The following is a 27,829-nucleotide window of genomic DNA, read 5'->3' on the forward strand; positions in this document are numbered from 1 at the left end:
CTGCGATTGAAGTTTCCAGAACAGATTTTAATTAGAAACATAACTTCATACAGTAGCTTGGAATGAGTACGGGGTGGGGGGGGGGAATCAAAACAAGAGATGAAAAGGAAAATGCCAAAAAGAGAGTAAAATAAAAGGCCATTTTACTGGCATTTTATACTGAAAAGCACTTGACAGGAAATACTGAGCATATCTGTGAAAAACTGAAGCATATAGCAAGCAGTAATGAGTGTCTGAGACCCTCAAAAAGCCAGATCCTCAGCTGGTGTAAATCAGCATTGCTTCATTTTACCAGAGCTGCCATTTCTGGTTGACTTCAGCAGTGCCATGCTCATTTACACCAGCTGAGGACCCCAGCCAATTTGGCACAAGTGAAATAACTTTGAACACTTGGTGTGGTTTTGTTTTTGTTTGTTTTTTTTTCTTCTTCTTCCTTTTAAAAAAAAAAAAATTAATTGTAATCAATCTTTTGTTTTTTAGATTGTCCTCCACTCGGTCTAGAGACATTAAAAATTACTGACTTCCAGCTCCATGCCTCTACAGCAAAGCGGTATGGCCTTGGGGCCCACAGAGGAAGGCTTAATATTCAGGTAACATCAATTTTTTCTCCTAAGTGGGAGAATGGCTGAAGGTTGCACTGTTGTGTAAAGAGAATCAATGGATGGTTATTGCTTCTGACTACTCTGTCGGCTCATGTAATTCAAACGAAGGAGGAACATTGGAATTGGAGAAGTGAATAGGTTGATGGATAACCTTTAGATCTGTAGGGTTTATTTGCTGGGTTAGAAAACACTCCAAGTTTAATGTGCTGAGGGTGCAAATCCAAATAGACCTCCATGAACAAGCAAAGGTGGAGACAGCCAAGAACTCCCTTCCCAGCTGGAAGAAATCATCCCAGCATCCTTAACAATCAGCCTGGAAGGAAGCTCATACAGCAAGTTGGGTTTTTTGTTGTTTGCCTGCAGTTAATGACAATGGTTAATTGAAAGTGGTTGCAAGTGAAGCACTTGCCCTAAGGCAGCTTTTCAGAGGCAATCATTATGCTACCAAAAAAATGCTTAAATTCAGAAATTACTAGCACACAATCTGGTTTATTTTATTTTATTTAATATTACAGATGGGTTTAGGTGTTTTGCAGGACCAAATTCTATTTTCCCATTTCTTGTGTTTCTCTTCTCTGCTTTATTAGTGCTGTTTTCTGAATTACAGTCTTTTCCAGTGTAAAAGTGTTACTTTTGCATAATAAAGTACAACATTTATAACTCAAAGTCAAGAACAGGATGCTAGCAACAAGCCAACAATGAAAAATCTCTAAAGTTTAATTCATTTATTAGTTTCCTTTCATTACTAGACCCTCCATTATCTATATATATTTTTTTTCTTTAATTTTATTTTTTTTTCCCCCTCCAGCTGAAGGGCTTTGCTAGTTAATGAACTAATACTGGGACTAGGAAGGATGAGGTCTAATCAGCAGTGCCATTTCACCTGATGCCCACTGAAGCATAATAGTGGGCAGCTGCTGGAAGGAGGGGTCACTCTAGGTTAAAATCTCACCATGCAACTTTTTACCCCTTTGCTTCAGCTTTTGATGCCTCTGCAGAAACAGCTCTGTGGGCTTCTCTATGAGAGGGGGTGAAAATCCTACTTTTTTTAAAAAAATATTGTTTAAATTTATTTTTTGTCTAAATGCGCAGCAAACCACTTTATTGAGCAGCCACAGGAGCTAGCTGGAGGTGAGTGTCAGGAGCCTGCAGGTAGCTTGGAGGTGGGAATGGGCTCTGTCTTTCTAAGTCAGTGTGCAGAGATGGTAGGTTGGGTGCGATGTGAGGTCTTGCCTGCAGCCTTCATATTTAATTCATTTTGAGATCTGAGTGAGGTAGTTTTCTTCTTTATTTCATATTCTATGCTAGGAAAAAAAAAATCCATGAACAGAAAAGTGTCATGCAGGTGATATTCAGGTGCGTTTTATAGGAATGTTTAGGGTTTTTTTTTTATGGTTTTATTTACATAATGGCATAAGACCAAGAACTCTGAAGCAAATCTCTGAATTCAGTGTTGGTTGTGGTTCCTCGTTTTTTTGTGCTGGTGTTAAAGTCTCACATATTTAAGCACAAGAATGACCATAGTGGTTCAGACCAGGAGTTAGTCTTGTCTGATGTCCCTTCAAGACCGGCATTGCTCCTTTAAAATAGAGATGTAAGAGTCTTGCCTATGGTTGATGTTTCCCCTAAATATAATCCAGAGATTACCAGCAGAAAGGGGACAGTCTCTTGTTCAGAAGCAAGAAGTGAGGTGTCGCTCAGTTCTTCCTTCCCAAAAGCTCCTGGGGTTTGGATCAGACTGAGTGTGTTTCTTTTGGTGTCCTTTCTCCTAGGATCTCAGAGCCCACACTTCTCCCATCCCACTTTCACCTCCTGGGCAGAAGCCATGTTATAGTAACTGTAAAGCTTCTTGCTGGTTCTGTGGCAGCGGTTTCTTTCACATTTATTGTGGGAATAAGCTCTCCACCTCTGTGATGTGGAAGCTGTTGTGCCCTCCATGGAGTGAAGAGGGTGAAGAGACCTTTTGCCCTGTGCAAATTGGGTTTTTAATCATCTTCATACCAAAGCTGGTGCCTTTCTTTGCTGTGAACAAAGGCATCACGATGTCATGCTTCTGCTTGATACAGATTTCTGCGTTGTCATTTTTTTTGAGCTGTATGAATTCTACAGGGAATGATTCTCATTATTATTTATCCATAAACTGTTTTTGCCCTTTTCTGGTACAGGGACTTACCTAATCCTAGGACTGTGGGAGGCTCATATATGAATAACCCAACAACACCTAGCTTACAGCAAAGTGACTTCTCTGACCTACTTTTCTTTGTTTAAATGTAGCCTTCTTTCTCTGTTCCATCTTTATCTTCAGTAAAGATTTCTAGTAATCCTCAAATCAAAAGCTTTCACTGTAAGCTTCTCTGTACACTATAGATACAGTAATTCCCCAAACCTCTTGACCATTTAGAGTTACAACTGTGACTGGCAATGTTAAAAGTATGGGTTTACATTTCTTTTTCTTTAGATACTCCTTCCCTCAGGATTAGATTAAAATTAATAGCACTTTAAAATTTTTCAAAGCCACTTGGAATTTGCAGAACTCTTCCCTGTCTGTTGAATTTCTGTGCTTAATTTTACTTTGTATTAATATTTCTGAATTTTAGTAGTATTTAAAAGATATATGCTCCTAAACAAGAATAGGTACTACAGTGGACTGATGTGTCAGATGCATAATGAGGTCCCTGGTGATTTCTGTTTGCTGCTCGAAAGGGTGGGCTGCAGCATGCTGGGGAAAGGCAAGAAGTACTGATACTTAAGCAGCTGTGTTTTCATGCTGTTTTGAACTTCACACGAAGAAAAATACTTGTCCCAAGTCAAAGAGCCTCTGAGAGGCCACTGTGCTGCTCAAGTTTCACCAGAGCACTGTGCTAAATGTAGGGTGGTGGAAAATTTTATGGGCTGCTGCTCTTGTGGCTTGGTCCTGGTATCACCACAGTCCCATCAAAATATTCATGTGACTATTGTGTTCCTCCCTGAAATAAGACAAATCAGCTCTCTGCTCAATCTCATCATGGAATCATAGAATTTTTTTGACTGGAAAAAGACCTTTAAATCATCAAGTCCAACCATAAACCTAACACTGCTGAGTTCACCACTAAACCATGTCTCTGAGCATCGTATCTACGTGTCTTTTAAATAACTCCAGGGATGGGGACTCCACCACTTCCCTGGGCAGCCTGTTCCAGTGTTTGACAACCCTTTTGGTGAAGAGCTTTTTTCCTAATATACAACCTAAACCTCCCCTGGCACAACCTGAGGCCATTTCCTCTTGTTCTATCACTTGTTATGTGGGAGAAGAGACTGACCCCTGCCTTGTTACACCCTCCTTTCAGGGAGTTGGAGAGAGCCAGAAGGTTTCCCCTCAGGCTCCTTTTCTCCAGACTCAACAAGCCCAGTTCCCTCAGCTGGGAACTCATCACACTTGTGCTCCAGACCCTTCCCCAGCTCTGTTGCCCTTCTCTGGACATGCCCCAGCACCTCCATGTCCTTGTACTAAGGGGCATCATCTGATGCAAAGTCAGCTGAGAAACCTAAAGCTCACCCCAGGTAACTGGTACTACTCCTGATCACAGGGAATTCATAGAATAATGAAGCTTTTCAAGGAGTTCTGAGGATTGCTTTTTATCTTTGATGCATACAAAATTAATCAGTTAGTGTATTTCTTATTCCAAAGAAAGCCAGGCTTAGCAGGACTGGTTAACACCTTCTAGGATTTTCTTCTCTTATAACCTTGCACTGTGTGGGATCCCAGTTCTGTATGAATGTGCTGATGAAGCTGGGACCTATTGAGGGCAGGAGCTACTTGGGTTGTAGAGCATCATGTATTGGAGATCCAGCCTGCAACTGCAGTAGTGGCACAACCAGTAGTCATTTAATATCATCAGAAAAAAATCATAGCATAAAATAATATTCAGTGAGGCACTCTGCCTTCAGGGACAAAAGTCATTAGTATTTGTCACTAAAACAATAATTAGCAGTGATTAAAACCTGAAATAATTAGACAAATTTGGTTTCTTCTCTTTCCTCATTTTCCTAGTTGGAGAAATCCAAATAACACTGAAGGTTAACCAGGTAATGCAATCATATATATGTAAATAAGCAGGATGTATTGATTTTTGTCTTTTCAGTTCTTTGTTTCACTAGTTCCTTTGGCAAAAATCCATTGTCAAAAGAAAAAATTATTGAAATTCTTCTTTCAGTCTATGTGCTTTAATTCTTCCCTTTCCTACTGGCTGGCAGTGGTTGCTATAAATACCTGTGATGATTAATGCACTTCTTTTTTTCCCCTCACAAACTTCTTATGGTAAAATAATGTTTGTGATCACCCTGCTGGGTAAGGAGAGAAGAATTGAAGCAGAAGTGGTTTGATATTAGGTATATTTTTACTGCTGCTCCAGCTGAATTGTGGCAGAATAAAAATTTTCTTCATTTGAATACATTTAGGCAGCAATATCTTTCTCTTCATTATAAAATGAGCCTTTTGGAACAGTGATAATGTGAACAAGTGTTTATTCTGTCTTGCACATGTCTAACTCAGAGAAAAAAGAATTAAAATCAAAAGTCATATAATTTGTAAAGGAATTGTAACCTTTTGATTTCCCCTCATCTTAGCTTCTAGGTACATAATAAGCAGTTGATTTGTTTTATTTAAATTACAGTTTTTGACATTCACATTTATAGAGAACTTATTCAGGAGTGACAGAAAAAAGACTCTTCTTATGTCAAAAAGGAATTTTTTTCATAAGATATTGCATATTGAGAAATGTTTTTGCATTTGCCTGCAAGTGAAATGCAACCTGGGTTAGACTTTGAGGTATTCTTGAAAATTCAGTGAAGGAAAAAAGGGTTTGCTGAAGACTTAGTCTTCCAGTTTTTATTTTCTCATTCCCTCTTCTGCTTATGAAGATAATGTAAGTGCTTAAAATATATAACTTTGTTATGCATGTCATAACTTGAATCCATTAATTCAATATACAATTTTAAAATTCAAGTAACCATCTTGCTGAGAAAAGGTATCTTGATCTTGAAGAATATAGATTCTTTGATTGAATATTTGATGACAATTGTTAATCTTGCTGAGAAAAGGTATCTTGATCCATATTCTTTGATTGAATATTTGATGACAATTGTTCTCATCTTTCAGGAATGACAATTTTTCCAAAGAAATTTAATAGCAATTTTAACTAGGAAATATTTGATTGAGTTTATAAAGTTTCTTTACAGAAAAAATATTTTGAAGTGGCCATAGGGCAAATTCAAAACTTCAGACACCTTAAGAATAAAAAATACAGACTTGAAACTTGAAAATGGAACTTTTAACATCAATCTGTTGGGATTCTTTTCCTTCAGAAGTATTTCTAATAAAAACTTCTCATTGACTAAACTCCTCTTTTTCAAGTAGCACTCTGTGCTAATTGTGCACACACCTACTTCTTTTTACCTAGTAAAACTATTCTTTAACTTCAGAGAAGCTGATGTCAGGAAATAAGAGAGCAGGAAGAAGCAGCAGCATAATTTCTTTCTTTTTTCCTTTTTTTTTGTGTTCTCTTTACCCCTATTTAAGTCTGTAGTATTTTAAGTTGTGCATAGCTGTAAGCATGCCCTTTAGACTCCCCATATTTCATATACAACTTAAATCTATGCTGAGCTTTATTTAAGTCCACTTGAAATCATGGAGTCTTGAGTATGGAATTTTTTGTTCATTTGGGATTTTTTTTGCCAATAAACTCTTTTTTCTCTCCTCTGCTTCCCTGCTCTCACTGTAATGTAGAGGAGAGGTTTACAACCTGATGAGCATCACACCAATGGGAAATATCCTCAGTCTGAATGAGGACCAAGGATCCCAGCTGAAGCACTAAGAAATACAGGAGTTAGGTCCACACAAACTGGTGGAATTTCATCAGTGTGAAAGTGATTAGCACAATGTTGGTTCAAGGTGCTCTGCAGATCTTAATGCTTCCTGGCAAGCATTGGTTTTAAACCCTAAGGCTACTTCAAATTCCATTTTATTTTAAAATGCATTGAAACCTTGTCTTGAAAAAGGTTATAACTCAGGTCAGTGACCTTATTTATATTCTCGTGTTTTCCCCTTGTTCAGTTCTCCTTGAAGAATTTATCTTCCATTGTTAATAGAATTTTTCTCTGTATCTTATACCTCGAGTTGTGCATGAACCTCACTTTAAAATATCAGAGCTAATACATAAAAGTAGGTGGCTTAATGTAAATTTGGTAGATGGAGGAAAAAAGTAATTTTTAAGCTGCCCTATCTCAGATTTGAGTACCTGAGAAAACGAGAAGTTTTAGGAATTAAATCTGTGTCTATGTTTTGCAGCATTTCCTTCAACTGCCACCAGACTGGCATTGGGAAAAGGGATTAACCACATCCTTTCCTTGTGTTTTAAACCCACCCAATCCCCATTTTGGTAGAAATGGTCTGTGAAAATGGAGGTAGACAGACCTGTCAGTCTCTGTCATTGTAACCCAGCTATGATTGGAATATCTCACACTGTTCAGTGAAGAGCTGAGGGATAATTCAGGCAATTTAATTTATGGTTGTGTTCTTGGGCTGTATACTAGAGCTTTAAGATCTGTATTTAATATAAACTTGCAGTTTTCTCGACTCTCAATTTATATTTGGTAAATAATTAAGGATATCCGTTCTTGGAATTAGATGTGATGGCAATGGTAAATCCATGTTAAACACAGATGAAATATCATAAAAATACATATAGCCTCAGAGAACCATATGGAAAATCTGTGCAATCTCCCTCCGACAGTAGTCAGCTTGGTGCCAAACAGTTCCTGGGAGCTAGTAAGAAGATAAATATCTGAAGACCTCAGATGCTTTATTAGGGTTTTTCAATGCTATTTCAGATGTATTTAGAATCCAACTCGATCAAAACACCCTGCAGCTATTTCTTTGAAAATGTTGAGAAGGCTGTTTGTGGTGTTCTTGCTGGTATAAATTGGAATATAGAACAGCACAACAGTTGGAGCACAGCTGGGCACTCCTGAGTTTTTAACTTTTTATATTAATTTGCTTAAGGCTTGAATATCCCTTGATGAAAAATAATAATTCTGGGATGGAAAATTGGTGGGAAACTGTATTACTCTATCCGGATACCCTACATTCTGCTGCTTCCAGGGGAAAGGAGATTACTCCAGCACTGACCATTACTGACATGGGTTGGAGCTGGCTTTTTAGGACTTTCAGAACTCTGAAGACTATGTAGATAATTTGTTCTGAATAAAGGCTCTATCAGACCACAGGCACTGACAGATGGACTGAACTGAAGCTCTGTTTATGTTCTCTAACTCTAACATAAAGTTATATGTAATGTTTCTTAGTTTTTAAAGGGACTTTGCAGAATTCCCTTCCCTACTTCAAGCAAGAAAATATTTTGGTCACTTCATATAGCTGTCAAGAATGACAGTCTCAGGGGTCTTAAACTGGCACCAAATGAGTAAATGGAATGAATGATGACTTCATGTGTTCTTTCCTTTTTGCCACGAGAGACCTTCAGTTTCTTAGTTCTAATTTATGAAGACAGTTTTGCCTTCTTTTCAGGCAGGTGTTAACGAAAATGATTTTTATGATGGTGCTTGGTGTGCAGGAAGAAATGATCCATATCAGTGGATTGAAGTAGATGCTCGAAGGCTAACAAAATTCACTGGAGTCATCACGCAAGGAAGAAACTCTCTCTGGTCGTAAGTACATGCTTGCTTTTCTCCATGAGATTCTGAGCTTTTAGACCAAGGAATTCAAGTTGTGTTATCTTTTGGGCTATCAAGGAAAAAAAAAGAAAGAATGGAAGTGCTGTGTGACAAGTAATTGAATGGAGGAATAGTAAAAACCAAATTGTCTATATATGGCACAAAATACAAGTTTAAAAGTAGCAAACTTGTGCATACTACACTTCATTACCTACATCTGGCAAAGGAAATTGCATGATTCCTTCAGATTATATACCTTTACACTCACCTTGTCAAATTTGTGTTAAACTTCCTCATTCTTTTCCAGTTTTAAACTTGATTAGTTTATCATCTGAAAAAATAACCAGTCATCTTTGATATTCTGTAATACATAGACCATCATCAAATAAATAAATATTAAAATTCCAAAGCAACATGATTTTTAAATGAACAGTTTAAACTAATTTTATACCTATTTTTTTTTGTTCTATAGAGGAATTTATAATAGAACCAAACACCACACTGTATGTGTTGACCAGCACTGCAGTGTTTGGTAGCAGACATAGAATCATAGAATAATTAAGGTTAGAAAAGACCTCTAAGATCATCAAGTCCAACCATCAACCCAACACCACCATACCCACTAAACCATGTTCTGAAGTGCCACATCTACACAGTTTGGGTTTTTTTTAACACTTCCAGGGAGGGTGACTCCACCACTCTTTCAGTAAAGTTTTTTGTAATATCCAATCTAAACCTCCCCTGGCATAACTTGAGGCTATTTCCTCTTGTCCTATCACTAGTTACTTGAGAGAAGAGACCAACACCCACCTTGTAAGAACCTCCTTTCAGGTAGTTGTAGGGAGCAAGAAGACTTCCCCTCAGCCTCCTTTTCTCCAGACTAAACAGTCCCAGTTCCCTCAGCTGCTCCTCATAAGACATGCTCCAGACCCTTCACCAGCTTCGTTGCTGCTCTCTGGACACACTCTAGCACCTCAATGTCATGTTGTGCTGTGTTTATGGATAGTAGGAAGACTTCATGCAGTTCAAGGCTCCTTGCTAAACACCTTTGAGGAAGGAGTGTTTGCCATGAATAAAGCAGCTCCCTTGTTGTGCTGGTTTAAGGAGGCAATCCAGCTACACATAGCCCAGGAACTCAACTTTAGTCTGAGAGTGCTGTCACTTCCAACACTGAAAGTATTTGTGATCCTTCTGTTTACTGCTTTTATTACAAAATGAGTTTATTGGACTGGCAGATAACTGGTTTGCACAGACTTGTATGCTTTTACTCATTTGTGACCCGCTTTTGAGTGTAGGTGCCCAGATTGCTCTGTAATACAGCCAGTGTGAACGAGGTGAGAATTGTATATGAGGAACACAGCGATCAGCTGGCATAAACAGGAACTAGAGGTGATGGCTTATATTTTTTTTCCTGATCTCTACAGTGTTTGTTCAGTCTCTTAATTTCTCATTGAGTGTCATGGCATTATGTGAGCAAATAATCCCAGTTGTGCTGCTAGACTTTTTGACCAAGTATCCAGGAGATGCAGAGCCTTAGATCCATTCTAGTCAGATTTCTCACTTAAGAAAATGAATGTGCCATATAATAAAAGTCAAATCAGAAAATACCAGTATAGCTAAGAAAAAAATAAAAATAGTCTTTTTTTTCCTTCTATAGTATAATTTGCTGGGGTTTTTTATTTTTTTTAACATTGCTGTAGGAGTAGGAGCTTTTTTGGCGGTAAGGTTTCTATATTTATTCCACATTGTTCTGTGTCAGGTAGAGAATTACTGTAGAAAAATCTTATTCTATCCTGTAGTCATAGTCCTGACATTGCTGCTGCTATCAACACCAGGGCTGCTCTGCTTCATCTTGTCATATTGCTATTTTTAGTTCAGCTCTATTGCAAGTTTACAGCAGGACTTGGCACTCTATTTATAGTTGGCATTCACAGTCATTTTTTTGTTGTTGTTGTTGGTTTTTAAATTACTAAATCTTGCTTTTGTCCTCTTTGCCCATGAAGAGTTGGTGGACAGAACCCTGAGGTTCTGCTGGAAGGACAGGTCCAGGCTCCTCCTGGATTGTTACTTATATTTATGGAGAAATGGGCACATTTCTGCCTCATAGGAGCAAAGATGGTTTCAGCTGGACCAGCTGCACTGTGAGGCAGGCTAATGTCTCCTGGAAAACATGTCATGTATGACTGGGCTCTGCCTCATGGAGTGGTCAAGGCAGTGGAGAGAAATAGTCCCCATAAGGGATGACCTCCTTCCCTACCTCCAGCTTGCACACAGGGCACTGCCATGGAGTTGGCTTTTCTTGTCAGGGTGTGATGACCACCATCTCACTTGGAGTCTCTTGATACACCTTTGGCTATGGGACTGACTACCCTGGAGTTCACCTCACTGTCTCTCTCCCCTCATCAGATTGAACAGATAAAATCAGTGTAGTTGATGTTTGTGTGCTCTGCTTCTGCACGTGTAAGTCCTTAGATTCTAAAAATAACTTGGTACTCCCTGAGGTACTAAAGTAGATGTTCATGTTTTCAAGAGTTTAGGCTGATGTATGCAGCCCTCATCTGAGCCCAGAGTGGTGTCCTGGGGTTTCCAGAGTCTCAGCACCTGGGAATATCATACCCAGGAAGATGGCAGATGCTGCTTTCTGAATTAATCAGGCCTCTGAAAGGTGATCATCTCGGCATGACTTTTTACCCCAATTCCTCCAGCAGTCAAGAAAGGAAGAGGAAAGGAAAAGACGTGAAATCTTGGTATGAAGAAGAGCTGTACAATGGGACATTGAATCTAGATAATAGTAGAGACCCTGAACTTGGAGCAGAATAGTGGGGTTGAGAGGCACTGATGGAAGCTTTGGTACTTGTGGCAAACTCAGGAGACAACGACCTGACCTTAGTCATAGGGGTTGCATGCAATGAGTTCACTTTTTTAAGTGAAGGGAGAAACAGGCTGGTAGGACTTTGATTGGTGTGGACAGGTTCTCCTGTGACTGTTTTGCTCTAACGGGCACTAGAAGCAAAGGAAACTCATTAACTTCCTTCTGTTATACTTAGCTACTGACTGTGATGGTATCAAAAAGGACTGTTTATAATATGAAAGTTTGTACAAAAAGATGTCATTCTGTTACCTGAGGCACCTTCCCTACTTTATGAAGTTATGTGACAAGAATATAGTTCTTTCATAACTAAGAGGAAAATATGCTGGAGAATAAGTTATTTCAGGTAGGAGAGCCAAAAAAACAACCCTCTGATCTGTGTTGTATTAGAAGGAAAATCCTGCCAAGCTTGAGAGCCAAGGTAAGATTTTTATTTAAGTCTTGGAAACTTTCCCAGCATTATTAAAAAAAGGAAAAAAAAATCAAGACACTAGGATATATGTTAAGTTCAACAATGCTATTATGTGATAGTGATAAAGAATCAGAAAAGTAACTTTTTTTTTTCCTTTTACCTCTTTGTATTGAAGAAGAAACTTTAACAAAGTGGAAAAATTTACTTAACTAAAAATCCTCTCTGAGCTTCTGTCTAGATCAGATTTGTACCTCTCCTGGTCCCTTTAGCTTCCTGCTGCTGACTCAATGAGGACACGTAAAATTACAGGGCAGGGTAAGCAAGGACACCACACTGAATCCAGCAGCAAATAACTTTGCCCCTCATTGCAAGGCTGCAACATCTGAGTTATTAGCAGCCTGGCCTTTGATTCTTCTTGTATTTCTGATGCTGTAGCTACAGCTAGTGGAACCCTTAACTCCTCTCTAACAGGACTGGCAACTGTAGTCTGGTTTTGCTGACAACCAAATTCACCCAAAGTCAATCTATACACATCCAGTCTTGCCTACTGGGTTTTGGGGTTTTTTTTAGCACTGATGAATTGAAGGTTACACTTGACACAATGTAAACACAAAAATGCATGAGGCTGTCACTTTCTATATGCTGGCAGGACTGTCTTCACCTTGGTTATTCTTCTCCCAGTCTCACTTGGAAAGTTGCTATTTTTTTTCTGTTGTCCCCTGTGGGCTGTGGCTCTACTTGTCCTTGTGCTTGAGACATGAGAGCCTTGAGGAGAAAGAGGCCAAGGTGTAGAAACAGCTCTTGAAAACACAGATGACTAGGGAAAAACCATTCTTAGTTAGTAATGAGTACTTGAAATTTTTAATCATTTATTTTTAAAGGAAAAATACTTCTGAGTCGAATTTTGTGCTCAAACTGCCTGGCTTTGAATTCCTTGATAGGCACATGGCAGTTACTACACTGTTTCACAGAATGATAGAATGGTTTGGGTTGGAAGGGACCTTAAGGCTCATCCAGTTCCAACCCCCCTGCCAGCAGCAGGGACACCTTCCACTAGACCAGGTTGCTCAAAGCCTCATCCAACCTGGCCTTGAACACTTCCAGGGAGGAGCAGCCACAGCTTCTCTGGGCAACCTGGGACAGTGTCTCACCACCCTCACAGTAAAGAATTTCTTCCTAATATCTCAATCTATTCTTGTCCAGTTTATAACCATTGCCTCTTATTCTATCACTACCTGCCCTTATAAAAAATTCCCTCCCCAGTTTCACTATGAATATCCAGTAGTGGGTAGATGGACATCAATGACAGATGTTTTGTCTTTGCAAAGCTGTTTTGTTTGCTTTCAAAGGCTAGAGAAAGTTGTGTGAGTGATGTGACCTTTTAGAAAGGCATGTGACATCCTACTCTGAGAGGTGGATGATGCCATAGCTGGGTTACAAGAGGGTTTATAGCTGCATATTTTGGGGAGAAATGCAGTATTTAGGCCTTTATATTGTTGCCAATACATCTTTCAGTTTTATGAACCAAGGATCTTTAAAGAGCTGTTCGAGGCTGTTGAGTGGGATACTGGAAGCATCACTGTGGAATTGTGCCATATTTTTAAAGCAATGATGTGCTAGTTTAAAATATGTACTCTCTTGACAGAGGGAAAAAATATTAATCACTGTTTGCAGTTTGGCAAGAATCTAAAAAACATAGGAAATATGTTTCCCACAACTCAAACTATCTTTTGATAATTCAGCACCAACTTTTGTATCAAGAGAAAAACATGTCTAAATAGAGCCAGTGTGTACTGACTGTAATAAAAAGCTTCAGACTGTTTCAATGCAGAGGATGTTTTGATTTTTAGAAGATGCCATGCTTCAGTGAATAAGATGTATTTGTGACAACGCATTTTCTTAAAATTAACCCTTCAACCATGTTAAATTATGCACTATCACTGCATATCATGAAATAACTAAATGACACCAAAAAGAAAAAGCTTGGATAAAATAATCTGTGCAGAATACTCAAATTCCAAAGCAAATATCTGAAGTTTTTAGAAAAAAAATTCAAAATAGACTTATTTCCAAGTGTGTTTTCTTTAAGACTTTCCAGCCTCATGAAAATATTGAATTTTTTTTTACTTTTATGTAAGATCTTGTCTTTAATTGAGGAAAAAATAGGAGGGTGGCAATTTTCAAAGTCTGATTTGGGTAGAGGTTAGTCAATGTGCCTTGCAAACCTGCAACAGGGTTGAAAAGGCTCATTGGTTGGAGGAGACAACAAATTGATGGCGTTGCTGGCTGGAAGAAATAATGACAATGACTTACACATATTGCTTGCTTCTAAACTGACACACTTTTAAACTGGTAATTTTTGATCATCACTGTTGAAGCTATGTTTTAACTAGAAGCTAGAGTAGACACAATTACATGTTCCCCACTGTGTCACCTCTTTGATTTCCTTGTGCTACTCTATAGGGATAGCAAATAATAAATATCCAGCAGATTTGATCTTGTTGTCTGATAGCACTCTTGCTAAAGACAAGATATTTTCAGTTGAATAGGGGAATTATTTTGCAATTTTCTATAGTACACCCTCATCCTCAGCCTGGTCTGTGTGCAGTGTAGCCCTTCACGATCCCCCAGAATCCCTGTTGACAAACTGTCCTTAGGGAATTGTAGGTCTGTACAAAACTTGATACCTTCCAGAGATATAGTTGAGGATAAATTTAGGTCAGTGCAGTTTACTTGCCTCTACTTTTAGCTGTACAACATTCTGCTCATTCTTTAGTCACAGAATAAATGCACAGCCCCAGATTTTTATTTATTGTTGTACTCGCTGGCAATTCCTCAGGAGCTGAGGTGTTCTTTTATGGATAGTCTGTATGTGAGGATTACAAGGTGGTAAACTTCCTTGCTTGCAAAAATATAAAAATCCTTGCTTTCTCCCCAGTTTATCAGCCATTTATGGTTTAAGACCTTGGTCTCAGTAGTAAGATTGGCTTCATGAAGAGATAAATATATCAGCATCTTTAGTAGTCCAATAATAAGAGTATAAAGAGTGGTGGTGATACTTTCAGTGTAACTACAGTAGTACTTGGGACAGTGTAGTGGTTACTCATAGCTATTTGAGTTGCTCTGCAGATAAGTAAGAAAAAAGAATGTTGTGCTGCACACACAAAGAACATGCCAGGACAAAACACAACAACAGTGCAATGCTGCTTTTGAAAACATAGTAGAATAAACTCTAAATCTTGCCCAGCTCACAAGGACAACAGACATGTGGCATTGACTTTCAAAGCAGTAACTCCTATCCCCACGCAGATGCTGTGAAAACACACCCTGATGAAACCTCAGCAAATCCAATGAAAATGTCTCAATGTTTTGCCCAAATCATGTAATAAAACATTCAGCTGTCGTGTACTGACTTGAATTGGTATGGTGTATTAAATCAGTGCAAACTGTTATTTGTCCTGACTGAGTGACAGGGCTGCAGAGATTATTAGAGCTTCCCCAAAGAGTGACTCATAGAGTGACTTGTACCAAATCCACTGAAATAATATGAAGTAAAGTGATGTGAGTTACAAAACCTGAATTCAGTGTGGAAAAAGCTCCCTTGATATATTAATGTCACTAGTTACATATTATTCTAGTGTTTGATTGATTTTCTTAATAAGTCATGTTCTGTGTTAACTCTGTCTTGGTGGAGCTGTCTCATGGGCTTTCAGTTGTTGTGGTGCTGAGAGTCAGCCTTTGGCATCTTCAGCCTTGAGTGCTCTCCATCTACTTACTTAACTTCAATTCCTGTGCCATGTTTGTCTTCCACTTCAGTTCTTGTCCCCTACACAGGATTTTGGTCCAGCATTCATCACTGTCTATGAGCGCTCACTATCTGTTCCTGGCAGCAGAGAGCAGGGTTCGTGACCAGCTCAGATGATCCTGTGTAGGTGGAGTTCTGACAGCACACCCAGAATTGTATTATACTTTCACAAGTTTGTTTGACAAAAATGTCAAAACTGATGATGTTCTGTGATGGTCATGATTTGTCATGGTGCTCTAGCTTCTGTTACAACTCCCTTGCCAAAGACTTGGTGACTCACCATGCAGTGCTGGAAGGAAGCCAGTCACTGCTGTCCACATAAGGAGGGCTCCTGCCAGGTTGACTGCTGCTTTCCGCTGGGAATCATGGAATCACAGGATGGTTTGGGTTGGAAGGGACCTTTAAAGGCCATCTAGTCCAAACTCCCTGCAGTGAGCAGGGACATTTTCCACCACATCAGGTTGCTCAGAGCAGCGTCCAACCTGACCTTGAATGTTTCTAGGGATGGGGCTTCTACCACCTCTCTGGGCAACCTGGGCCAGTGTTTCACCACCTTCATTGTAAAAAATTACTTCCTTACATCTCCCCTTGTCCTGTTGCTACAGGCCCTCCTAAAAAGTTTGTCCCCATCTTTCTTATAGGCCCCCTTCAAGTACTGAAAGGTTGCAATGAGGTCTCCCTGGAGCCTTCTCTTCTCCAGGTTGAACAACCTCAACTCTCTTGGTCTTTCTTCATAACAGGGGTGTTCCAGCCCTCAGATCATTTTTGTGGCCTCCTCTGGACCTGCTCCAACATGTCTTTCATGTACTGTGGACTCCAGAACTGGACACGGGTGGGGCCTGAGCAGAGCAGAGGGGCAGAATCCCCTCCCTTGACCTGCTGCCCACACTGCTCTGGATGCAACCCAGGATACAGTTATTGGCCTCTGGGCTGCAAATGCACATTGCTGGATCTTGTCCATCTTTTCATCCATCAGTACCTCCAAGACCTTCTCTGCAAGACTTCTCTCAGTCCTTCATCTCCAGGAAAGATGGTATTGTGTGGAAAGAAACAGATTACTCATGACTATTAGTCACAGCCTTGATTTCTATACTTTGTATGTGCGTTCTGACTTGTTGCAATGAGAATGACTGTTCAGGAGGTTACCTAGGGGACATCAGGCAGCTGCTCTTATCCCCTCCACCCATGCCCAGAGCAGGCTTCCCAAGTCAGCATCCCTTCTGCATGCACCAAGCTGCACTTGGCCACATCTTTGTGTGCACTTGGTAGGTGTGACCCCCTTTAGCATTACTTTAAATACGTTCACAGCTGTGCACACAAATGGCAGTATTTGATGGTTACTGGCAGAGCTTTTCATTTTTCACTGCTTTAATATTCATAGAAAGGAGACAAAAAGACACAGTGAGGCAGTGCCTATGTAGTTTGGATTTCTCTCCTCAAATACGTGATTGATTTACAATGGTGCAATAGGCACAAACAAGAATGGGAAGATTAAAAATGTCACAAAAGGAGGTTCAGAAGGAAAGGCATCACAGCTTGGTTGTGTTTCGCAGATGTCGAAGATATGAAAGGGGAAAGTGTGGTATAGGAAGAATTTCAAACACACACAGAACTTTTTGCAAAGAGTGGCACAAAATGACATGTGTTATGACCATAGGATCTTTGGGGCAGAAGATGTCTTTCTTCCCCGCACAGGAGACATGTCACCTTCAGGTGTTACTATCTGAATGTAGATCAGCAGAAGGCAACACCTACAGCTGGCACCAGATTTTCTAGAAAGGTCAGAAAGTCAGAGATTAAAATCTTGTAAAAACCTGGCTGTAAGTGGCAGCCGTTGGGTGGGAAATGCATTTGCAACCCCAACTCCTCCTCACTGAGAAGAGAGCTTTGAAAAATCTGTGCTTAATTCATTCTGAACAAGTGAAATTCTGACCCTGAGCATTCCCTCCTAGGGTCTCTGAAGAACTGGATTTCACAGCAGTATATTCATTTAGGTCAGCTAGAAGCAATTTTAAAAATTAAACATTCAATTATTAAAAAAAATATCCTTGCTTGCTATTCAAGCTCCATCTCTTAAATCATATTTATTTTAATTAGGTTTTAAAACTTACTGGGCTACCTGTGGTTAGCCTGAGCATTTTTTTGACTTAGCTTGTTTTTGAAACTCTTGGGCAGCGAGTGATTTAAAATTTTATCAGCATAAATATTATTATAGAATATTAATATTAATGGCTTCACATTTAATTTCATGAGATTACAAATTACTTTTTCAAGCAGAAAGCCATTTAATTGCCAGCATACTGATTCTGTTGCCTGAGTACAGTTTAATCTAAGGTTTGCCTAACATTTTTTTGTTATAGAGATGCCACTATTTCAAGTATTTTGGCTTGTCATTTTATATATTATTGGAGGATACACATCTCTGTGCCTGTCTGGTTCTATTTTCTGTTAACTTTAGGGTTTTGTAATGCAGATAAATCAGATTATCATGACAGTAGAAGAATAATATGGTCAGCTGGAGCCAGGTCCATTGAAGATGATGGTGACTTGAACTCTGCCAATGTTTGCTTGTCTCATCCACAGCATCTCTGTCACTGTGGGCTTGAGCTTCTGCTGATCAGTACCTGCCAACCTTCCTTATTGATCTGAAATCATGTTGGGTTGTAGTGATGTGGCAAAGCATCCTTAGAGACTAACCTAAGAGCATCAGATTTTTTTCATTTGTTGCTTATTCAGCTTTGTATAATTGAGAAGCTAGGCCTTAAAATATCATGTGCAGCAGATGCTGTTCAAAGAAAATAAAACCCTATCCAAATAGTCAGAGGTCTCAGCTGATGTACTTGGCTGCTGGAGGCTGGGCAGTCAAAAGCCTGGCATCCCTCCACCGCTTCTCATTTAGCACTTACTGTGTGTTGTGTTGAGTTGGGATTCATCTATGTGTCTAAGACACATAAAGAAAAGTAAGCAATTTATATTGGGAAAGGCAAGGAGGAAAGCTGTTTTGTTGTTCTGGTGCTGTTGTGATGTCTTTCCCTGTGCTCAGTAGCCTGATGATGAGGTTAGATAAGAAAAAGTTGATTCTGTGGACAGGAACCTGCCAAGGCTATAGGAGATCTGCTTTTAATTCTCTGCTTTGATTCCTTTTGGTCCCTTGGCAAGTAACGTAATCCCTCAGCTTGTATTTTTTTTGATGGAAATGGAGAATCTGGACATTTCCATGCATCACAAGAAACAGAATTTAAAATCAAAGATGCTCAATTTTAGAATGAGAGGAAATGGCATCAGGTTCCACCAGGGGAGGTTTAGATTGGATATGAGGAAAAACTTCTTCACCGAAGGGATCGTCAAGCATTAGAACATGATGCCCAGAGAGGTGGTGGAGTCGCGTTCCCTGGAGGTATTTAAAAGACTTGTAGACGAGATGCTTAAGGACATGGTTTAGGGGTGGAATTGGTAGTGTTGGGTTTATGGTTGGACACAATGGTCTTAAACGTCTTTTCCAACCACTACATTTCCCGTCTAAAGCTTATTCTTTACAGACAAAAACTGACTAATTAATAATAATTTCCAAAATCCAGCACGTTAAGTGAATTTGAATCAAGTTTTAATTTTTGTGTTCACTTTCTGTGAAATGAATTGATTAATGTTGGCAATTGATACGGAGATTTTTGAAATGGTTTCTCCTTGAAGAGATAGAACTGGCATAAATTTTGAAAAGGATTATTAATGGTAAGCACCTGAATCCAAATATCTCCTGTCAAACCTGTATCTCATGATCCTTTTCTAGTGTTGATGCAATTGGTGAGGTGGTCACGTAAGGAACACTTTGTGCTAGAGCATGATGAACTAGAAGTAACCACAAATACTTTTGAAGGTGCTGTCAGGAAATCACTTCTGTATTGCCTAGCTTCCTGCCAAGAAAGAGCTTGATAATTAACACACTTTTTTTCTGAATGCCAGCATAGGACTTTCCCTGAATTATGTCTCCTTGACTCTAAACCCAACAAATATCTGAGGAATACAATAGTAGGTCCAGGGAGATTTTATAGAGTAAATTCAGAAGAGATCCACTAAAACAATGGTAGGGACATCCTAAGTACTGTAAAGCTTTATAGCTTTCAGCTTTCCTTGGATAGCTTTATTTTTCAATGCTGATGGGTCCCAAAAAGATTTGATGTGAGGTGATGCAGGAATTAATGTCTGCAAGACCCAATGAGATGGATCTTCCTGTCATCAGGTGACAAACAAAGCAGATGACATTCCCCAATACTTCTTGCTTTAGCTTTAGCTGTTATGTTTGATGGATTTCCCTGAAAGCTTTAGATTTTTGTGTCTCCATTAATAACGTGAGCATCATGTATGTATTAAACTCTTCAAACCCAGGAAGCACTGTGCTTGCTATAAACAGCCTGGCTGTTGATTCAAGCATGTGCAACACATCCATCTGCTTCCTGCATGCATCAGACCTCCTGTGCTGCACACATGTAGAAAATCTGCAGCTTTTGAGAAAATTTAGTATGTGAATGCTCCTCTGCTCGTCTATATCTGTAGAAATGTCTGGGATTTATAGACACTCAGCTGCATGGTTTGAAGCCCTGAGCATTAGCTTCTGCTAGTTTTCCAGATTCTCTGAATACATAAATGTACATGGTGTTCCCCTTCCCCACTGTGGGGAAAATGATTTCAAGGCAGAAAATGCCATTTTGGAGAGGAATCTGAATTTACAGCAGTCCTCTTAATATTGGTAAAAGCCATTTTCCTTATGAGGTTGGAAAAAAGGGAGAAAATAAACCCAAAGAGGCATTTTTTCATTTAGGACCAGTGGGAGAAGAATCTGGTCACCTGTGATTGTTTTATTTTTCATCTCAACAAATGCAAAGTGGATGTTTATTCCTTACAGACGAGCACAGTTAATAGCATGTGCTGTGTGACCTAATATATCATGCTGATTTATCTCATCCCATGACCCTCTGTAGTCCTTCTATACTGCAAATGTACAAAACTGGATGTAGTCCCATTTGTATTTTAATTGGCAGGCTGCCTCTGAAAAGCATGTTACTTTTTCTCACTCAAGATGGAATATGTGTAAAGCTGATTAGTATTAATTTTCTTTTGGGAGAAGTTGGAACCTTTGGAACTGTAGGGAGTGAGAAAATTAAAATTTGGTAAATAAAAGTCTAGATTGGAAGTATTAGTTTAACAACAAAATTCTCATATGCCAATAAAATGAGAAAATTCTTTTAAAAACTGTCTATAGATGCCAAGATTTTCTTACAAAATTCTGTTATACAGAATGTCCACTGTTATCTTGTTTTCATGTAGTTACAATATTTTGTTCAACAATTTTTTTCTCAGGTGTAGAGTAGTGAATATGTATGTATTGTGTTTGTCCTCAATTTTATTTGTGCAGTTGAAGTAAAAAAACTTCAGTAATACTTCAGAAGCAATGATGTCTTTTTGGTTTGTAACATTGCCTTTTTTGGACATTTACTCTGATTTTGAAAAATGGTCAAGAATATAACCCCCCAACACCCCCCAAAACCCAACAAAACAAAAAAAACACCGAAACCCCCCACACCACAGTTTTATGTGCACTGAATATTTACACCACCACCCCCATTGAAACCCCTGAGTTTTACTCCCAAACTTGGTTTCTTTTTCAATCAGAAAAAGTTATTTTTGCTCTTCCTGGAGTTTTGATGTTGGTCACTTCCAAAATTCTTATTATCCATCTTTGCTAGATGTAAATTTGTCTTCCTTCAAGTTATGATCACAGTGAAATTTTGTGGTGCAACTGCCAGGTTATTGCAGAAGCTGAAGGAAGAAAGTGAAGTTCTTTACAAAAGTTAGCGGAAACTTATATAGCGTGCTGAATTCACTGTCTATTTTGTTGCTAACATTTTTCAGCCATTGAGACTGGAGATGCCAACATGGCACTTAACAGATCTCTGTCAAATCCCCTACCCAGGAGGTTTTTCCACTGACTAGTAGACAGTTAGTATTTTCAGAAGGCTGCTAACCTATTAAAAAAAATGTTAAGTAGTGTGTGCATTACAGGTGGCTGATGTATTCATCTTTTCAATACAATAATAAAAAGTACACCCTGCTTGACAATAGTCAAGATTTTTTCCATTTAAAACAACATAAATGGCAAAATCTATTCATAGAAGAGGGGTGGTGAAAGACTTGCAAAGGGCTGGTTTAATGTGTGAAACAGTTGGGTTGTGTAGTAATTTTTTCAAAATCACATTATCTTTGACTTTTGAGGGTATTAGTGAACTATATACAGTGCTTTTCTAAATCCTGCTCAACACTTGCCTAAACTTTGCTTTAGTGCATCATTGTAAGTCTCAACATCAACTTAAACCTTTTATTTAAGTGGGACCACTGTTACTCAGCAAATGAAATAGCAGATTAAAATCTAAAGTTATCAATTTTCTGCTGCCGTGCATTGACATAGGCATTTGAAGATCACTATTTTGTACAAGACGAAGCTGGGTGAACTTGTGCTGATCTTGTGACTGATGAATTTGCTCTTGTTCCCCCCCCACCACTTTTTTGGTCTTCACTAGAAGTCTGACTCTCTTTTAGTGAGCATACAAAAGCTAGGTTGTCCCTTTAAACATAAGCAGAGTGAAGTCAAGCTGTGTGTTCACAGATAGTTTGCTAATATTATTTGTTGACTTTAAAAGAAATAAAAGGAAAGCAAATTGTATTTGTATGGGTGCAGTATAAGAGGAAGTTTTTCTTTAATACATCTGTCCTTCCAGATACTCCCTTATATCTGATCTATATGCTCTGCTGCTTCTCCCATAACTGCCCAAATTGCTCCTATTCTTTCTTGTCCCACAGCTTTCCTTACCCAGGTTTCACTCCCAGTGTGTGCTTAGCTAAGAACCCATGTTCAAGAATGACTCCTCTAAAGGGCTGATTGCTACACACAATCAGTTTATATACATGAAAATAGAATTTAATAATCCTGGACTGACATTGGTACAAAGATACCAATACCTCTAAGCCACAACTGTCCTCCAAGTCACTGCCTGTTGAAACCAGGAAGATGTTAGAGGGGGGGAAAAAAAACCCAAAACCCCACTGTTTCTCTTTTGGACCAACGAATATGAGAGGAGAGTCAGGGCATTACCTTCTCTGTAGCTGTACACACATTTCCATGGGGAATGCCTAGACAGTGTAAAAGCTACAGACCTTTAACTCCTCTCAGAACATAAGAAGCAGCATTTTATTTCTCCTCCTACTTTTCTTTAGCTAAATACAGACAAAGCATGATTTAAGTATGGATTAAGATTTAGCTTTTCTAGATTAAACTGAATTTTGCTGTAAAACAGATATCAGGCCACTAAAAAGATCAGCCTCCTGAAGATTGATCTAGATATCATAGCAACACACTAGTACTGTGATCAATTGGACTCTGCTGTGCAGAGACAGCGTAGTCTCTTTGTTCCTATCTATTGCTAATAAATACAGGAATGACTGCAGGCTCCAGTCATTCTTGTATTGGAAGAAATGGAAATTTTGCTGGTTGAAATTCATGGACTTTTCATCCTAGAGGATTTATTATTTTTTTTCCATCCTCTCTGATAAAAACAGCAGAAGTAATGAATGTTCTGTGGCTGAACAGTAAGATTTTTTTGAACACTGGATGCATCTGTTCTAGGTAAGACATTTATCCCAAAATCTGTGTACAAAAGGAAAGGAGAGCAGTAATCCCTCACTTCCTGGAACCCGAGAATGTTATCTTGTTGGGTTTTTTTTTCTTCTGTGTGCTAGGCTTTTTTAATTATCTGTTGAATCTAAATTTGCATATCACTTTTTCAGCCATGCGTTGACATGACTGTCAACTGGGATTTCCATTGCTAGCAGTCTTACAAGTTTTATTAAACAATTTGCAGTCATTCTAAGTTATGAAAAAAAAATAACTTAGATACTCTTTATCTTTTTCAAGGAGTAACTGGGTGACCTCTTACAGAGTATTGGTGAGCAATGACAGCCATGCATGGACTGCTGTCAGAAATGAATCTGGAGATGTGGTGAGTATCATGAAACAGAAGTTTTATGAAGATGAGCAGAGGTGGGAAAGTGAGGACTGTCCATGTGCAGTTTTAATTTCCCAAATTAGTCAGTTTAAGACTACAAGGCAATGTCTCTCAGTAGTCCCACTAATTTTAAGAACAAATCGCATAATACAGAGAAGAACCTAGAACATCCTATGTGATAAATCTGTGTTTGCCTATGGATGTGGCTACCATCCTAGCAAATCGCATAATATAGAGAAGAACCTAGAACATCCTATGTGACAAATCTGCATGTGTTTGCCTATGGATGTGGCTACCATCCTAGCAGTGGTCTTGCCTGTGATGAGACATGTTCCTTGTTGTATGGTTTGTGCATGGGTTAGTGTCAGTCTGCTGGTCCCTGGGGGCAAGTCATGCCCATGGGGTGCCCTTTGTTGGAGAGAGCGTGTGGAGCTCTAGCTCCTTTGCCACCCTCTGAGGAGCATGGGGAGATTGTGCTCTTTGAAGAGCAGTTCATGCCTGAGCCAACACCAACTTGGGGCTGTATCAGGTGTCTTTATTTGTTTCTATTACCAAAAGTGCTAAAAGACTTTTTGAAGAACTGATCTTGCCATTTCCATATGTTTGGCCTACATAGATTTTTGAAGGAAACAGTGAAAAAGAGATCCCAGTTCTCAATATGTTGCCGGTGCCGCTGGTTGCACGTTATATCCGTATAAATCCCCGGTCCTGGTTTGAAGAAGGTAGCATCTGTATGAGACTGGAAATCTTAGGGTGTCCTTTGCCAGGTAAGAGTCTTTCTCAGTTGATATTGACATGGCTACCTGTGCCAAGACTGAGAAATGTTATTTCCTTTGGATATCTTTGCTTTTGATATAATACCTGTCTTTAGTGAGTAGAATTAGGCAAAAAGAAACAAAAATGTCTGGATACACAGACAGCATCAGGGTAACCCTTCAAATGCAACTGTGGGGTATCTAAAGTGGATTTATTAATAAAAGGTCTTGGATTAGCATGGAAACAGCATCAGTGCTTCTTCCTGGTAGTCATTTATTGAGTTAATTGCCTGCAGTAGCTGATGCAGTTTATTCCTGAAAGAAAATATCAGAATCATTCATTGAGAAACACAATGGGAATAGGGTGTGTTTATTCGAAATGTAATTGGACTAAAAGAACTAATAGCTTTTGATAAGCTGCTGACCCGTCTTTTTAGCTCAGAAAGAACTGACATTTCTTTCTTCTGGTACATTTTATTCATCACACGCAAGGCTCTCAAAACAAAGCTGTTCCTCAAGTTGCAGAGGCTTTTCCATGCATGTTTTCTTCCTGTAGGACATGACTTATTTTTTGCAGTTCCCTGTAAATTAATTCTTCACCCATTATTGGTGTCACCTTGCTCATTCCAAGTTAGATAACCAACTGCTTCGGCCATGGGTCCAGCGTCTTTGATAGTGCTGCCCTAATAATACCCTGTATTGACTATGCACCTAGAAATCAAGGGTTCTCTTCTGACAGAAGTTTCCTCCATAAAACTGAGCAAGTCTCCTAAATTCATCAAAATAAGGAGGTGGAGCTCTGTCAATTCACACATCTCTGTGCTTTCCAAAGCACAAAAGCCCATGAAAGAAGTTACGTGATGCTCAGTTTCCTTGAATACCTCGTGTGTTTTTAATTATATTTGCACCCTGAGTGTGAACATACAAGACATCAAGTTGTCAGCAGGAGCAGTTTGGTCATGTTTTAGAGCTCCCATGCACCATGTCCTCTTGTGGCAATGCATGGGCAGGTGGGAAAAAAGTAGGGAAATACCCCAAGAAAAAAGGAATGTGGAAGGGAAGTAAGGAATTTTTCATGACTGTTAATTTTTTTCATGTCTTCTAAATTCAGAATCAGAGTCATTCAGGTTGGAAAGGACCTTTTAAGATCATGGAGTCCAACCAAAAACCTAATACTACCAAGTCCACTACTAAACCATGTCTCTAAACATCACATCTACAGGTCTTTTAAATACCTCCAGAGATTATGACTCCACCATTTCCCTGGGCAGCCTATTCCAATGCTTGACAACTTTTTTGGTGAAGAAATTTTTCCTGATACCCAATGTAAACCTCCCCTGGCTCAACTCGAGGCCATTTCCTCTTGTCTTGTCACTTGTTACTTGAGAGGAGAGTACGACCCCTGTCTTGCTACAACTTCCTTTCAGTAGTTGTAGAGAATGATAACGTCTCCCTTATAATTATTAATATTTTGGTTTGTCTTTGTTAATCCCTGACTAAATTAAGCAATTTTTGTCTGTATTGTGTATCAGCTTTCCATCACATAGGTTCACAAGGGAAGGTAAGAAAGGAATTCCAGATAAAGAGGAAACCTGAATAAGATACTAATATTGTAGGAAAGCTTGTTAACACTGGCAGAATGTGATGAAAATGGCTAAAGACAGCTAGAACATATTCCTGTGGGTAGGGCTCTGTTAATAAAATTTGCTCCATATGCTAGGCACACTAAAAATTGGACAAATTGTGAGAAAACACTATTTAGATAATTGGAACAGAGAAGTTACTGATTATCTAATCAGTATTATATAAGATGATTGTAATATTTATCAGTGAAATGCTCCTATACTATTCATAACACTTTTTTTGGTGTATCATAGGCTAGTTTTGACAAACAACCTTTTCTAGACTATTAGAGGAGCTCTACAAAAAAAAAAAGCTTTTTTATCCAACTGTGTCAGTACCGTCTTTCAGGCAACAGAAGTGATTTGCTGTTTCACCAAGGGAAAAACATTTAGCTGCAGTGGAAAGATGCCAGAAAATCCCACCTATAGCAGGGGATGAGTGCTACCATTTCTCGCTGGGGAAAAAGAGGACAAAAGCACTGGCATTTAGTTCCCTCTCCAGTTTCCCAAACTGTTGGTGTTTACATAGATGTATCCTGACACACACAGTCTTTCGCAGTTGCCTCAGAGGGATGGATGTACTTTCCTTGCCTGTTGTATCTCAAACCTAAGGAAAATCAAAAAGAAACTGCATATGATCAAAAGTACCCAGAGACAGGAGAGAGAAAATTAGCTGAGCTCTTCATGCATTTATTTATGCTGTAGAGTATTCAAGGCAATAGGCAGTTATTTGAATGGAATAAATTTGTGATGAAATTTAATTTTTAATAATTTCTTATATAGAAAATTATCGTTGGTATCATGATTATGCCATCTCTTTCAACCCGAAATAAAAGATGAACTACTCTGTAATAGAGTAAGGTGTTTTGCAGTGGATGCATCATTCCGTCCTATTTTCATTGCTTGTTTCTTCTTGCCAGTCTTCCTGGTTAAGTCAAGGAGTGAGCTCATTTTGTATAAAACTGTGACTTTCTGCAATTATCTTTGGTTATCAGTGACTGTGTATACAACAGTACTAAATTCAGTGAACTACTTGTGAGAGTAAATTTTTGTGTAGTGACAGTCTGTCCTTGTGTTCTGCTTTTATCATTACAAAGCTGAAATTTCATCTTGGGCAATTTAAAACTTTTTTGGGAGTTTGCCTGAGCAAAGACTGAATAAAAATGAGACCCAATTCAATAATTCTTCTGGGAATAGCCAATGTATTGTTTTCTCCATCCCCCAACATCCCCCAACAATGCTATGTGTGTTATTAAAAGGTTTTCTTTCTTATTTTATTTGTAAAATTAAGAGTATACTATTCTGAAGAACTATTAACCATCCTCAGAATTACCATTATTATTGGAATCAAACTGTAGGAAATCATTAGAAAGCTCAAATGTTGGACACACTCCAGCACCTCCATGTCCTTCTTGGAGTGAGGGGCCCAAAACTGGATATAGTATTCCAGGTGCAGCCTCACCAAGGCTGAGTAGAGGGGAAGGATGACTTCCCTGGTCCTGCTGGCCCCAGTAAAGCAGAAAAACCCTTCTATATGTCAAACTGCTCAGCAATCACTCCTCTTGGGTACTTTTCATGGGCAGTCCTTAGCACGCTGGAAAGTAGTTGGGTATTTTAGTTTCCTTGTCACTTGTCCAGCATTACAAAGAACAGAAGTATGAAGGTAACAAGCTATCTTTACCTGTAAACTTAATTAACTCTACTGATAATGTAAAGATAGTTTGGTGGTAGAAAAAAACCTGATATTTTCTTCTGTATAAATGGGAGTGTCACACTTTTGCAGGATCTTTTCTCCATGGGAGAAAGAGAGACTGTCTGAGGTACTGCCATGAATAAAAGAGTGTATTTCAATTCTAATTCTTCTGAGGTTTGAGTTTCTTAGTCTCTTATTTTCCTTTTTATTAAAGAAAATATTTTTTGCCAAAGTGGACCTAACCAGCTATGTGCAAGACTTGTACGCCTTTCTACATTTTAGCTTTTAATTTTCTAATCTGTATTCCTGC

At 38.9% G+C, this 27,829-nt stretch overlaps 1 protein-coding gene across 1 annotated transcript in view; it reads left to right on the plus strand.

Moving 5' to 3' along the window:
• Positions 1 to 480: 480 nt before the first annotated feature.
• The window catches only part of LOC104527068 (inactive carboxypeptidase-like protein X2), a gene marked incomplete at its 5' end in the record, with an annotated part of 50,068 nt that continues 22,719 nt past the window's right edge, over positions 481 to 27,829 (plus strand). The window contains 4 exons of the mRNA XM_010170686.1: positions 481 to 590; positions 8,164 to 8,303; positions 23,359 to 23,443; positions 24,066 to 24,216. Coding sequence (XP_010168988.1) covers positions 481 to 590; positions 8,164 to 8,303; positions 23,359 to 23,443; positions 24,066 to 24,216 — 486 coding nt within the window. The remainder of the gene's footprint in view (positions 591 to 8,163; positions 8,304 to 23,358; positions 23,444 to 24,065; positions 24,217 to 27,829) is intronic.

Source organism: Antrostomus carolinensis, unplaced genomic scaffold, assembly GCF_000700745.2.
Source record: "Antrostomus carolinensis isolate BGI_N321 unplaced genomic scaffold, ASM70074v2 scaffold5106, whole genome shotgun sequence".
NCBI classification, from domain to species: Eukaryota; Metazoa; Chordata; class Aves; order Caprimulgiformes; family Caprimulgidae; genus Antrostomus; species Antrostomus carolinensis.